This window comes from Macaca mulatta, chromosome 4 (assembly GCF_049350105.2).
Source record: "Macaca mulatta isolate MMU2019108-1 chromosome 4, T2T-MMU8v2.0, whole genome shotgun sequence".
In the NCBI taxonomy this organism is placed as follows: Eukaryota; Metazoa; Chordata; class Mammalia; order Primates; family Cercopithecidae; genus Macaca; species Macaca mulatta.
Genome location: NC_133409.1, coordinates 157053026 through 157067126, shown reverse-complemented (window position 1 = coordinate 157067126; position 14101 = coordinate 157053026). Strand labels below are relative to the sequence as shown.

General features: G+C 42.3%; 2 protein-coding genes across 2 annotated transcripts; one reads left to right on the top strand and one right to left on the bottom strand.

Moving 5' to 3' along the window:
• The first annotated feature begins 3329 nt into the window (after nucleotides 1-3329).
• Nucleotides 3330-3772, top strand: LOC114677671 (histone H3.1-like). Its single transcript, NM_001374546.1, is given in 1 exon segment — nucleotides 3330-3772. A coding segment is annotated over 1 exon segment (411 nt). The 5' UTR covers nucleotides 3330-3351; the 3' UTR covers nucleotides 3763-3772.
• Nucleotides 3773-12179: 8407 nt separating this feature from the next.
• On the bottom strand, nucleotides 12180-13895 carry H1-2 (H1.2 linker histone, cluster member). The gene has a single exon (XM_001084417.5). It carries the CDS (start codon nucleotides 13851-13853, stop codon nucleotides 13212-13214), a length of 642 nt encoding a protein of 213 aa, XP_001084417.2. The 5' UTR covers nucleotides 13854-13895; the 3' UTR covers nucleotides 12180-13211.
• Nucleotides 13896-14101: the final 206 nt, after the last annotated feature.

The window sequence follows — 14101 nt, the reverse complement described above, 5'->3', positions numbered from 1 at the left end:
TATGATGGCACCTGGCCAACAGAGCAAGACCATTTCTCAAAACAGAAACAATAACTGTTTGAGAAACTTTATTTCTTCATCCGAAGACACTGCTGAATGTCACCTACATATAATGCCCATAAGTTCACTTAAAATACTCCCCTCCGATTCCCCCATCCCCTCCTACTTAGTGTGCAATCAACAGGTTCTTTTCTTCTTCCATTTCTTCCCCCAGCCCCAGACCAAGAATTGGCCCATTAAGTCCTCCTCAACTAGTACCCTTCCTGCCTTTTTCTAGCTATATTGTTTTTGGCGTCCCGGATTTCTTGAAAAATGCTTCCCTCTCCAAGTGGGGCCTTCCTAGTATCTTTGCAGTAGGGCCAGTTGGGGAAAGGCACAAAATTCAAACCCTTTTGTATCTCGCAGAGCTGGAAATCCGAAGGTTAAGTGGCCTAGGAAATGGGAATCTGGATTTCTGGGATGCATGAAATATGTAAACTACATAGCTGTTGTCATTGATAAACAATTATAACGCAAAACTACTGCGATTTCATTTTGTGGAACGGGAAATATTCCCTACAAAGGCGCCCGGGAAATCAGACTTCGCTTACTGTTTCCTCAATACTGGAGGAAATCTTTCCTTCTTACTGGAGGTAAGAATTTACAGCATAGGCAAACTGCAGGAGCAAATATCCCTACACGCCCTTTTGTCGCTTAGACTTTTCTGCTCCCCTCCCCCTCATCTCAAGCGGTTAACGGCTAATGACCCCCATAGAAACACTGTACCCTGAATTGCATTACTTGTTTCATTATCCAGAAAGGAAAGTTTCCTGTGCTAGACCAGGGAGGGAGTAGTGACCATATCAAATGAATTACAACTAGTACCCGAAGGCTTACCCAGGGGGAACAAAGAAGTTTGCTAAAGGCAGATGAGAAAGAGCGCCAGCAACTCCCTAACGTTTGTATTTTTAATAGAGACCATGTTGGCCGGGCTAGTCTCGAACTCCTGACGTCAAGTGATCCGCCCGCCTCGGCCTCCCAAAATGCTGGGATTAAAGGCGACAGCCACGGCGCGCTGCCCCAAGTTAACCTTGGCTCTAAAAGTTGCCTTCGCTAACATTCTAGTTGATCCTCTAGAACTGAAGCAGAACAGAGGCAGCACCACCTTAAGAAATTGTGGTTATAGCTCTCTTTGCGACAAAGTAGGTGGCTCTGAAAAGAGCCTTTGGGTTTGGAGGTGCTTACATAAGCACTTACTTGGAGCTAGTGTACTTGGTAACAGCCTTGGTGCCCTCGGACACAGCATGCTTAGCCAGTTCCCCGGGCAGCAGCAGGCGCACAGCCGTCTGGATCTCCCTGGAGGTGATGGTCGAGCGCTTGTTGTAGTGCGCCAGGCGGGAAGCTTCGCCCGCGATGCGCTCGAAGATGTCATTGACAAAGGAGTTCATGATCCCCATGGCCTTGGAGGAGATGCCGGTGTCGGGGTGGACCTGCTTCAGAACCTTGTACACATAGATGGAATAGCTCTCCTTTCGGCTGCGCTTACGCTTCTTACCATCCTTCTTCTGCGCCTTAGTGATGGCCTTCTTAGAGCCCTTTTTAGGGGCAGGAGCAGACTTAGAGGGTTCAGGCATCGCTATTCCTAAAACAAAACAAAAAAGCTACTAACACTCTCCAGCAGAGTAGTAGAGAGAACAGCTCAGAGCCCACGTATTTATAGTCCTGAGATTCAAATGACGGTTTAAGATTCCTCACTTCTGATTGGATAAAAGAAATACAGTTTCACTGAGGGGTGGGGTTTATGCAAATATGGAATTTATGGACTCTTTTTCTATTGGATAAAGCAGGAAACATAGTTGACCAATAGGATAACTCTCTATTGCAGCCTTGCAGTTTGTATAAAAGTATTTCTTCAGGCGCCATTCCATCTTGCTTGTTTTTTACAGTTTTCAGAGGTCGCTGTGTTTGGACGTGGAAAACGGAAGTAAAGCACAAAGTTGTTCATCGGTACCAGCCTTGCAGTTTCTAGTAGCGCAGGGTCCATCGTCTTTTTCGAAAGGGCAATTATTCTGAGCCTGTCGAAGCCGGCGCGCCGCTGTACTTAGAATACCTGGCCGCCGATATCCTGGAGCTGACACGCAGCGCCATACGTGACAAGACCCATAGCATCCCCCGCCACCTGCAGCTGGCCTTCCGCAACGACGAGCAGCTCAACAAGCTGCTGGGCAAAGTCACTATTACTCAGGGAGGCGTCCTGGCCAATATTCAGGCCGTCCTGTTGCAAAAATAACCGAGAACCACGATAAGGCCAAAAGCAAGTAAAGCCCACTCAAACCAGAAAACGTACCTTAAACTTGCTACGGCATTTTTCAGAACCGTCCATTGTTTCACAAGAAAGGATGGTAACTTGCTTGTGTTTCGGGTACCTTTTGGTTTTGGTTTGGATTGGTTTGAGACAGAGTTTCGCTCTGTCACCCAAGCTGGAATGCCGCCGCGCGATATCGGCTCACTGCAACCTCCACCCCGCGGCTTCACCAGGTTCTCATGCCTCAGCCTCCTTTGTACCTGGGATTACAGGCGTCTGCTACCACGCCTAGCCAATTTTTGTATTTTTATTCGAGACGGGGTTTTCACCATTTTAGCTAGGGTTGTCTTGAACTCCTGGCCTCAAGTGATCCTCCCATCTTGCCCTCCCAAAATGCTGGGATTACAGGCGTGAGCCACGGCCCCCCTAGCCTAATGGTGTTTAAAAATTAAATTTCGAGGAAATATCTTCCTTAAGAAACTACATTTTAGAGTATACAAAGTGAAACTAAAGCCAACCAAAATAAGACAGTTTGAGAACAGTCAGGGTGGGAATGTGACTTGGACTTAGAAAACGAAGGATAAGGAAACTGGCTGTTGACCAGTAACAAAATAGCATGGAATTCTCATTCTCTGAATGTAAGTAGTTTCCGACATGAGGCAGTCAACGTTTCTGGTGGTTTAGTGAGTGTTCACCAGCATTGATAACTTTCAAGACTGTCAGGAATGCAGAATTTCAAGTCCCACGCAAACTTACTGAATCGGAATTTACATTAAAAAAATCCGTAGATGCTTTGTTATGTACCTTGTTCTTTGGGACTGGATGAACTAGAATTTTAGACAATTTATCCCTGCAGATAACAAACAAAAAGGACATGATGGGCGGTGGGGCGATTCATCCAATAAGATTGCCTAGTAATGAACCAATCAGGCTGGTCACTCTTCAGCCAATGGTTTTATCGCGCGGGACTTTTGAAATATTACAGAACCAATCAGAATGTTTCTAACTATATTTAAAGACCGGTTGCTCTCAGTTCAGTACGCTTTTGTGTGTGGGGGTCATTGCAGATGGCTCGTACAAAGCAAACAGCTCGCAAGTCCACCGGCGGCAAAGCGCCGCGGAAGCAGCTTGCTACTAAAGCGGCGCGTAAGAGCGCTCCGGCCACAGGTGGGGTGAAGAAGCCTCACCGCTACCGGCCCGGTACCGTGGCTTTGCGCGAAATTCGCCGCTACCAGAAGTCCACCGAACTGCTGATCCGGAAGCTGCCGTTCCAGCGCCTGGTGCGAGAAATCGCGCAGGACTTCAAAACCGACCTGCGCTTCCAGAGCTCTGCGGTGATGGCGCTGCAGGAGGCTTGCGAGGCCTACCTGGTGGGGCTCTTCGAAGACACTAATCTGTGCGCTATTCACGCCAAACGCGTCACCATCATGCCCAAAGACATACAACTGGCACGTCGCATCCGTGGGGAAAGGGCATAAGTCTGCTTATTGCTTCCTAATTGAAAAGGCTCTTTTCAGAGCCACTTACAATTTCACTTAAAAACAGTTGTAACCAATTCGGTAGTTCCCAGGAGATGTAGAGGATTTTAAAGATAAGTACACACGCTTTGAATAACTGCAGACGAGTACATCAGGCCTTTTCTTTTGGGGCGGTTTTACTGCAAGAAAGCCAGTTGAGTGACTTTTTTGCCCTTGTTAAATCCTAGGGATCTTGTCTTTTTAACATGTATATGTGTATACTTAACATTTCGAAACAGGCTTCTGGTGAAACTTCTTTTAATCCACCTGCCAATTTTAGGTCCGATGGCATTTTTATTAAAGCTATCGTAAGGACAATGTGCGTATAGTTACCCAAAGTTCACAAAATCATTAATACCCCAAAAATCAGTATTGGTATTGGGCTATTGGAACTGGAGTCAGAGCTCAGGTGGAAAAAACTGGCCTCAGTACACACAGCCAGAAGTCCACTAAATTTATGCAACAAATACATATGACTTGCATATGATCATCTAAAGATTATGCAGTCATCCTTAAAATCCAGGAGATTTGAGAAGGGTAGCAACTGCAAAGCTCTTTTACCCATGTCCTCTTTTAATAAATATTTAATGTAAAATTAAAAATGCAAATGTACTGCAAACTGTAAATATTAATTTATAATGGGAAAATAAAATCAAACTCCAATTTTATAAAAGCTGACAAAACAATAGCCATCACAAAATTTAGAAAATAGCAAATTGTATTAATTTCTGAATATGACACAACGATGTATATTTTCGTATAGTTTTGACTGAATACTCTCCATCTTCAGATTGAAATTATTTTGTAATATCGTCTATAGGTAATGGAAATAGAATCCAATCTTTCTTCCAGGGTGGCTATTGATAATATGTTTTCTTGATAACTTAGAAGAGTTTCAGTTTCAAAACACATTGTTGGTAATGTCAAGTAAGTTTTTAGGATTGTTTTCAAATTTGGAAAATCCTCTGTCAAGTTCCTTTCACATGTAAGTTGTAAACTTCGTAAGAATTCTTTCCAGACTAGCTTCTGGCTCTATACATTTCTACTCTCCACTAGACACTCACTCAGTGCTGGGAAGGTGTTTTGAATACTTAGATGCCATAACATTTTATCTAGACCTGTATCTTGCCAGGAATTTAGGTGAGTTATTCCAGTGAGCCATTCTTACATCAGATTGGCTGGCAACAAATGAACTACACATGAACACATATGCAAATCACGTAACTTATTATCCCCATACTAGATACATCTTCAACTAAACTTTCTCTTACTCAAATTCCAAATATTTTCATCAGGATTCCAACATAATCAGACAATGATGAATTTTAATAAAAAGGAAGATTGAGTGGAAATAACAGTCTTAACCTTCTGTGATTAAAATACCTTAATACTGCAAATTTTAAAAAGAGAGAGACAAACTAACACATTTGTAGGGCCCCTCTCAGCACCTTGGAAGTACAGGCCCTTACACTTGTGTTTCATTAGCTTCAGGATAAATCTGCCTCAGATCACTGGCCAAATTATACGTGGCCTTCTTTAGCATCCTACCTACTCTATTCAAATACATCTCTGCAGGAGCACCCTATGAGTTGAGAATTACTGTTCTGGGATGACCACTGTTTGCATGATGCTTTGGATGCTGGTGCTGTTCTCAGAAGAAATACCAGAAGGAGAAAGCTTAGTCAGGAGAATATAAAGTCAACCTTAAGCAATTTGAACACTTCAGTGGTTAAGTGAATTCCCTGGGACAACTTTGTAAGCTGTTATAACTTTATTTGTATTGAATATTACCTTCTTTTAGAGAGGACAATGTGTAGAAGGAAATAACAATAAAGGATTCATTAATACTATAAACTATAAACTGTCATTGATAGTTTTCCATGGATCAAGTACTACATGAAGTGGTTGGTCTGAATTATTGTGTAAAATTCTTACTTCAGCATTGTAATGCAAATTATCTCACTGCCTCCATTTTACAGAAGTGGAGGTTCAGCCTCAGGAATTTCAGTAAATTGGCCAAATTCTTACTACTAGCAGATAATCATTGCCAGGCAGTGTCACACTTTAATATCTTCTAATCAATAAGATAACCTTGAAATTGATTATCATATATAATTTCCTTCTCATATATAGTTTCATATTATCATATATAGTTTCCTTTGTTTCAGAAATTGTACTGCCTCAGGGTGGATGAGGAGACATGGTGGTGGCCTGGCCTAAGTATTGTTGGAATCCTCTAGTCAGAGGCCTGATGTGAGGTGAAGTGGACAGTGAAACCGCCTTTGCAAAAATCATAACTGAAAATTATTACAGTGAAAGAGATCTGACCTAACCGACTCCATCTTGCTTCTAACCTCCAAGCTGTCCTTTTCATTCCTGAGCTTGGGATTAACTAACTTTGGGAGGAACTTAGTTTATAGTTCTGCTTTGAAACAAAAACAATAACAGCCCTTTCAGAAACAAACCCCTTTCCTGCCTGGGGACCAGACTGCTTTTGCAGGGACTAACAAATTAGCCACAAGATTAAAATTATGGTTTAGGAGTCATGTAGCTGGAAGCTACAAGATTCTAAACCTCCTCAAATTGCTCCTGGGGATAAAATCACTATTTTAAAACCGATGATCAATGCTTGAACTATTTTGCAGAACCTGAACACAATGGATCAGCTGGCACCACCCAGATAGATAAACTGGATTATCTGGTCTTGTGACCCCCACCACCCCAAGGAACTGATTTACAACAAGAGGACAGCTTAGACTTCCTATAATTTTATCTCTGACCCAACCAATCAGCACTCCGGACTCACTGGTCCCCTACAATCAAATTATTCTTAAAAACTTTGCTCCGCAAATTCTCAAGGAGACTGATTTGAGCAATAATAAAACTCTAGTCTCCTGTACAGCTGGCTCCTTGTTGCAATTCCCCTGTCTTGATAAATCAGTTCTGCCTAGGCAGCAGACAAGGAGAGCCCGTTAGGTGGTTACAATAGGACAAGCCAATAAAATATAAAGCATTAGAGACACTCCCAGGGTTTCAGGAACAGGTCAGAAAAATTGTTTGTTTGTTTTTTTTTTAAAAAACATCTGGATTCTGATGCAGAGCAAGTATTTGCTTGTGTCTTCCCAGAGTATAAAAGCTGTCCTGTCCAAGATGGTAGCCACTAATCATACGTGACTATTAAGCATTGAAATGTGGCTACTCCAAACTGAGATGTGCTTTAAGTTTAAAATACACACCAGATTTCAAAGACCTAGTAAAATAACAAAGTAAAAACTCAATGTTTTAATATTAGATACCTTGTTGAAACAATTTTTGATTACACTGGATTAAAATCATTAAAATAGATTTCACTTTTTTTTTTAACTTTTTAAAATGTGGCTACTAAAAAATTTAAAATTGCGTATGTGGCCACTATGTTTCTGAGGAACAGTGCCAGGATACAGAGGATAGTTATATTCACTCACAGATCAAAAACTAGCAAAAAGTATGAAATACCTAATAATTTAATTTTTTACCTTAACTTTTGGCATATTCCACAGATCTGTAGTATACTTGAGTGTGATAGCTTAGGAATAAATATGATTGGAACTCATTCATGTTTAGAGACAAACGGTGTCAAACTGAGAACCAGGCAGATACACCTAATCTTAAAATGACCCCAAAGTAAAGTGGTTGAAGAAATTAAATCCCAAAGATTCTTGGTGAAGAATGTTGAAGTTTTCATCAGTATATCCATATTCAAATGGAGATTAAAGAAAGGAAAATAAGGCCAGGCACTGTGGTTCATACCTGTAATCCCAGCACTGTGGGAGGCTAAAAGGCAGGCAGATCACGAGGTCAGGAGTTCAAGACCGGCCTGGCCAACATAGTGAAACGCCGTCTCTAATAAAAATACAAAAATTAGCTGGGCATGGTGGCATGCGCCTGTGGTCCCAGCTACTAAGGAGGCTGAGGCAGGAGAATCGAGATCACGCCACTGCCCATCAACCCGGGCAACAGTGCGAGACTCCGTCTCAAAAAAAAATTTTTTAAAAATCAAAATAAAAGAATTGTGGGCTGACAACTGTGGGTTAAGCATCAGTTCTATTAAGAAGGGCTAACTTGAAGATGAATCTTTTGAAGATACATTTTGATTCCAGCTCTTTAGAGGAACTAGGTTACCTTGATGTGAAATTCTTCAAATAAAAATTTATTGACTTTAAATGAAAAAAAAAAAACTGCACATACACACACACACACACACACACACAGAGCTAACTAGCTACATCCTCAATGACACCAAGCTTTAGATCTTCATCTCTGAAGTGTGAATGACAATGGCACCTCAAAGTGCTGTGACAAGAATGTGTTTGAAAATAAATATAATCAGCAACAGTGCTTGGCATATTGTAAATAAGTGCTCAAGAAATGCTAGTTCCCAAAACTGTTGTTGCCACTGTACCCTAAATCCCTATTGTCTTCTGATATCCTTTAGTGATGTAATTCTGTCTTGCAATGGGCCTGTTCATCTCTAGTATGAATTTCAACCACAATGCCTTTTCTACATTTCCCTCAGGCTTACATGGCCAAAATATCCAGAGCTTTGCCTTGGGGTATATAATAAGATATTTCATTTTGTAGCCATGAGAGCACTGTGTATGAAAGTTTGGAATAATGCGCCTGGCACGGTGGCTCACGCCTGTAATCCTAGCACTTTGGGAGGCCGAGGTAGGTGGATCACTGAGGTCAGGAGTTCGAGACGAGCCTGGCCAACATGGCTAAACCCCGTCTCTCCTAAAAATACAAAAAAAATTAGCCGGGCTTGGTGGCAGACACCTGTAATCCCAGTTACTCGGGAGGCTGAGGAGGGAGAATCGCTTGAACCCAGGAAGTGGAGGCTGCAGTGAGCCAAGATTGCACCATTGCACTCCAGCCTGGGTGACAGAGAGAGACTATGTCTCAAAAAAAAAAAAGAAAGTTCGGAATAACGCATTACAAGTAGCTTCTCTAGTTTTTATGTTACTCGTAGTTTTATCACACATGAACAATGTCATAAATTTTCATGGTTGAATTATCAGTTGTTTATGCAATATTCATTGACATTTTTGGCTAATCAGCAGTGTTTCTGGAATTATTTGAATATCATTACTGTTTTCCAAAATTATTTTATAAAACTCATTTAAAAATCAAAAATGATATAATTAATAATGTGAAATTAAATATATGTTTTGAATAATGTCAGGATGTCACCCCCAAATTATTCTACTTTGGCATAAGAATTATTTTCAACTGAAGGCAATTGAAAATCAACAGGTGCAGGAAGAGTCCTCTGTCTTCTCTTTACCCAAATAATGTAGGGTATTTCCCTTTGTGAAGGTGACAGAAATTTCCCCTGTAAAAGTGTCCCCAATTGCTACACCAGGAAAAAGAGAGCAACTCTTATCATTAGATGTGGAACGTTGGCACTGAGATGAATCTGCAAAAACAAACCTTACTACAATTATTTCTATCTTTCATTTTATCTTCCATGGTTTTTTATTGCCCATGTATTTCCCAGTCACATTCCCAAATTTGTTATCCCATGAAGTGCAAACTCCCTTTCCTTTGTTGGAATGATGTATAAGTCTGTGAGTCTAACTGCTTTTTTAAGGTTTCATTTTTTTTCTTTGTGAACTCTGTGCATGTAATATACTAATAAAATTGTATGCTTTTTTTTTCGCATGTTAATCTGTCCTTTGTCACTTAAAGTTGCAAGACCCTACTCAGTGAAACTAACAGTACAGAAAAAAAATGTTTCTTCATTGACAGTTTCAAAACCTAAATAAAACTGAGGCAAGAATCTTTTTCATCTTAAAATGGCCAATTTTAATTTCCAAATTAATGGTTCATTAGACCTAAGCCAGTCAGCTAGGTGAACAATTGTGATGGAATAAAACAAAACTAAAGGACATGAACAAAATTGAGAAAACATATGGAAGACTGAATCTAAAGGCCAGGTAGAATTGAAAATTTTTCTAATTTTTAACTCTATAAATTAAATGAGTGTGTTTCATTTCACGGCTTTCATCTGTGGAAACATGTTTGCAGAAGACATTCGAGGTTGGGATTAATTGAAAGTATATAACTCAAATAGATTAAGACCCCAAAGGGCATTGAAGGAAAATTAGAAAATCTTCTATTTTTGCTTGGGTTGATTCCTCTCCTGACTAACTCTTAGAGATGATATGAACATCAACTAAATGGGTAGCCATGAAAGTGTCTAAGGGAGAAAGGAACACAGAAGATCAATGTACCATAACTTTATTTTTATTTATTTAGTTTTTTGAGACAGACTCTGGCTCTGTAGCCCAGGCGGAGTGCAGTGGCATCATCTTAGCTCACTGCAACCTCTGCCTCCCGGGTTCAAGCGATTCTCCTGTCTCTGTCTCCCGAGTAGCTAGGATTACAGGTGTGTGACACCACGCCCAGTTTATTGTGTGTTTTGATGGAGAACTCCTAACCTCAGGTTATCTGCCCAACTCAGCCTCCCAAAGTGCTGGGATTACAGGCGTGAGTCACCGCTTCCGGCTTTTTTTTTTATGACGGAGTCTCGCCGTGTCGCCCAGGCTGGAGTGCAGTGGCGCAATCTCGGCTCACCGCAACCTCCGCTTCCTAGGTTCAAGCAATTCTCTGCCTCAGGTACCCGAGTAGCTGATATTACAGGCGCCTACCACCACGGCTGGCTAATTTTTGTATTTTTAGTAGAGACAGGAGTTCACCATATTGGTAAGGCTAGTCTTGAACTCCTGACCTGTGATCCACCCGCCTCGGCCTACCAAAGTGCTGGGATTACAGGCGTGAGCCACCGCGTCCGGCCTTTTTTTTTTTTTTTTTAATTGTGTGATGTTGAGATGGAGAAACAGGAGGAGGTGGGAGGGATCTTAATATATATATGGAAAAATAAAAACATGGAATAACCATGACAATTCTGAAAAAGAATAATAATGAGAGAAAATTAGCTGTATCAGCTATTCAGCTATTAAAGTCCAGTTATAACATCTCGGTTTATTAAACATGCATTTACATCAGTCTCCCCTTATCTTTGGGAGACTGATGTAAATGCATGTTTAATAAACCGCACAACCAGTGGATGCCTGAAACCACAGATACTACTGAACCCTATATACGCTGTTTTTTTAATATATATACATAGCAATGATTAATTTAATTTATAAATCAGGCACAGTAAGAGATTAGCAATAACTGATAAAACAGAACAATTATGACCACATACTGTAATAAAAATTATTTGAGTCTGGGAACGGTAGCTCACGCCTGTAATCCCAGCACTTTAGCAGGACGAGGTGGGCGGATAACATGAGGTCAGGAGTTCGAGACCAGTCTGGCCAACTTGGTGAAAACCGTTTCTACTAAAAATACAAAAATTAGCCGGGCATGGTGACAGGCCCCTGTAATCTCAGCTACTCGGGAGGCATAGCAGGAGAATCGCTTTAACCCGGGAGGCCGAGGTTGCAGCGAGCCAAGATCGTGCCATAGCACTCCAGCCTGGGTGACAGAGGGAAACTCCGTCTTATAAATAAATAAATAAAAATATAAATATAAATTATGTGACTGTGATCTCTCTCAAAATGGCTTACCGTTTTACTTGTGATGATGTGAGATGATAGAATGCCTGTGATGAGATAAAGTGAGGTGAATGGAGTAGGCATGGTGAAGTAGCATTAGGCTTGATAAGGTACTACAGATTTAGGTACTAGTTGAACACCTGTCATTTGTCACATAATCATCTCAGTATTAAGGGTAGCACATAGCACAATGTTTAAAACAGTACAATTCTACCTTAAGAACTGTGGGAATGACTAAAGGAATAAAACCGAAACCTGAGACAGTCCAACTGTCCATGAAATTTTAGCCTATTAGCCTATGACAAAAATAGCCAAAATTGATAGGAGTGTGGAGGGTGACACGGAAGGAAGAAGGGGGAAGCAGAAATGAAAGTTCATAAATGGTCTTGGGAGAAAATATGTCCATATATTAAACCTTACACCAAAATAGAGTTCACCATGTAAACCGTGTTGTAATGTAAAATTAACAACACAAAATTACTTAACCCATGGGAGAATGCTTTTTCCTTCTTCCCTGCCTCTGCCTCCCTGTCTCTCTGCTTGCCTCCCTCCCCTTTCTCCCTTTCTTGGGATGAATCCGTGGTCACTATCACTAACAGAGAAATTAACTCACTACATTCATCATTGTGGAGATGGTAGAATAACTGAGCAGCTTATCTCCAGAAGTCCCGGTCCACATAATTTAGGTCTCACCGAAATGTGCCTATCAGATTTTAAAAGAACCGAATATAAGACGCTAGGTTTTCTGTATTCAGAAGCACCATGGGTGTCAAATAGAGGGAACCATTAACGAAGGCCTTTATTAGAAATGTCTCTCATTTATCCATATACTTTAGTTAATAGTACAAATCGTTCTCCGCGTAGAAACACTTGGACTGCCAAACAAAATGTGTTTAAAAGAACTTCGATTTTTAAATGTTGATGTCTGCCTAAACTGAGGATAAGTAACCGTCAAGCGAGGACAAAATGGCTGGCTAAAAGTTGTGCTTTCGATACGCTCAAAATCGATACGCTCAAATCTGTCAGTTTAGCGGAACACTACATGCATGATATGAGAAACAAAAAGCTCCCTAGGTCCACGATTGCCTTGGGTGGAGGAAGGGCTATTGCCGCTGTTTATTCAAATGCATTCCTTTGTTACCACAGGAATGAGAAATTAACAGCAGAGGAATGTAGGACAAAGGTACCTGCACGCACTCTCCTCCCAGGGCTGGATGTTGCCACTACCTCCAGGAGATACCAACTTGACTACCTACAACATGGAAAGCGTCCGAAATCCCGAACGTTAATATCAAGAGGCAAAACTTTCAAGTCACAGAGAAGCAACACACACGGAATAAGCAACGTCTGCCACCATCCAATTAAATATAGAATTAAAGTCATGGACTAGAACGACGGACCAACCCAGGAGCAGGGCGGGACTTTTGAATTATTTTTTAGTCCAATCCGGATATCCCTTTAGACGAAGAAACTGGCTCTTGTTTTGCGATCTTTTCTGCCTTTCACAGGCCTGGGGCGTGGCTGACTGCCATCCCAAAAACATCCGCCAGCGGGAAACGCCTCGAAGCAGCAGTCAGGGACATGGAAGTCGCAGTAAAGGTTTAAGCGCCGTAACCTCACCACGGCCACTCTCGAACCCCCGTTACTTATTTGTCTTATAAGGTTCCCGTTCGACTAACCTTAAGGAGCAGGGTCGAGCAAGAAAAGGAACAAGGGCAACTAAGAAAAACAAGTATCCAGCTCTTTTATTGAGATCAGTGGTGGCTCTGAAAAGAGCCTTTTGGGTTTTTTGAAGCAGGCGTCCACCTATTTCTTCTTGGGTGCCGCCTTCTTAGGCTTGACAACCTTGGGCTTGGCGGCCTTGGGCTTCACGGACTTAGCAGCACTTTTGGCAGCTTTCTTGGGCTTCGCAACCTTGGCCTTCTTTGGGCTCTTGGCCACTTTCTTGGTCACAGTGGCCGCGGCCGGCTTCTTCGCCTTCTTCGGTGTTTTCTTAGCGCTCTTCTTCGGGGTAGCGCCGCCAGTCGCCTTCCTAGGCTTCTTAGCTGCCCCAACCGGCTTCTTAGGCTTGGCTGCGCCCACCTTCTTAACCTTGGGCTTGGTTTCGCCGGAGGCTGCCTTCTTGTTAAGTTTGAAGGAACCAGAAGCACCGGTGCCCTTAGTCTGCACCAGAGTGCCCTTGCTCACCAGACTCTTGAGACCAAGTTTGATTCGGCTGTTGTTTTTCTCCACATCATAGCCGGCGGCAGCCAACGCTTTTTTCAAAGCAGCAAGAGAAACCCCGCTGCGCTCTTTAGAGGCTGCCACCGCCTTGGTGATGAGCTCTGACACCGGGGGACCAGATGCCTTACGAGGCGGCCCCCCAGATTTCTTGGCTGTTTTCTTCTTTACGGGGACTTTCTCCGCCGGAGGCGCGGCAGCGGGAGCGACAGGAGCAGTCTCGGACATGTTGAGGATCAACAACTCGGGTACAAGTGGCAAAGCGCCGATGAAACAGCGCTTGGGCAGGGCCGCTGTATATATAGAGCGCAGGAGCGCTCTGATTGGTGCTCTGGTGGCCCGCCTGGCTGGCAGGCTCTGAGTCGCTGCGCTGCTCCCAAGTTGTGTTTGTTCCACCTCACAAAAGGGGAAAAATATTAAAATTCCCTGCACCAAATCACCCGGATTTGGTCAGGAAAGGATCTCAGAAGCCTCGG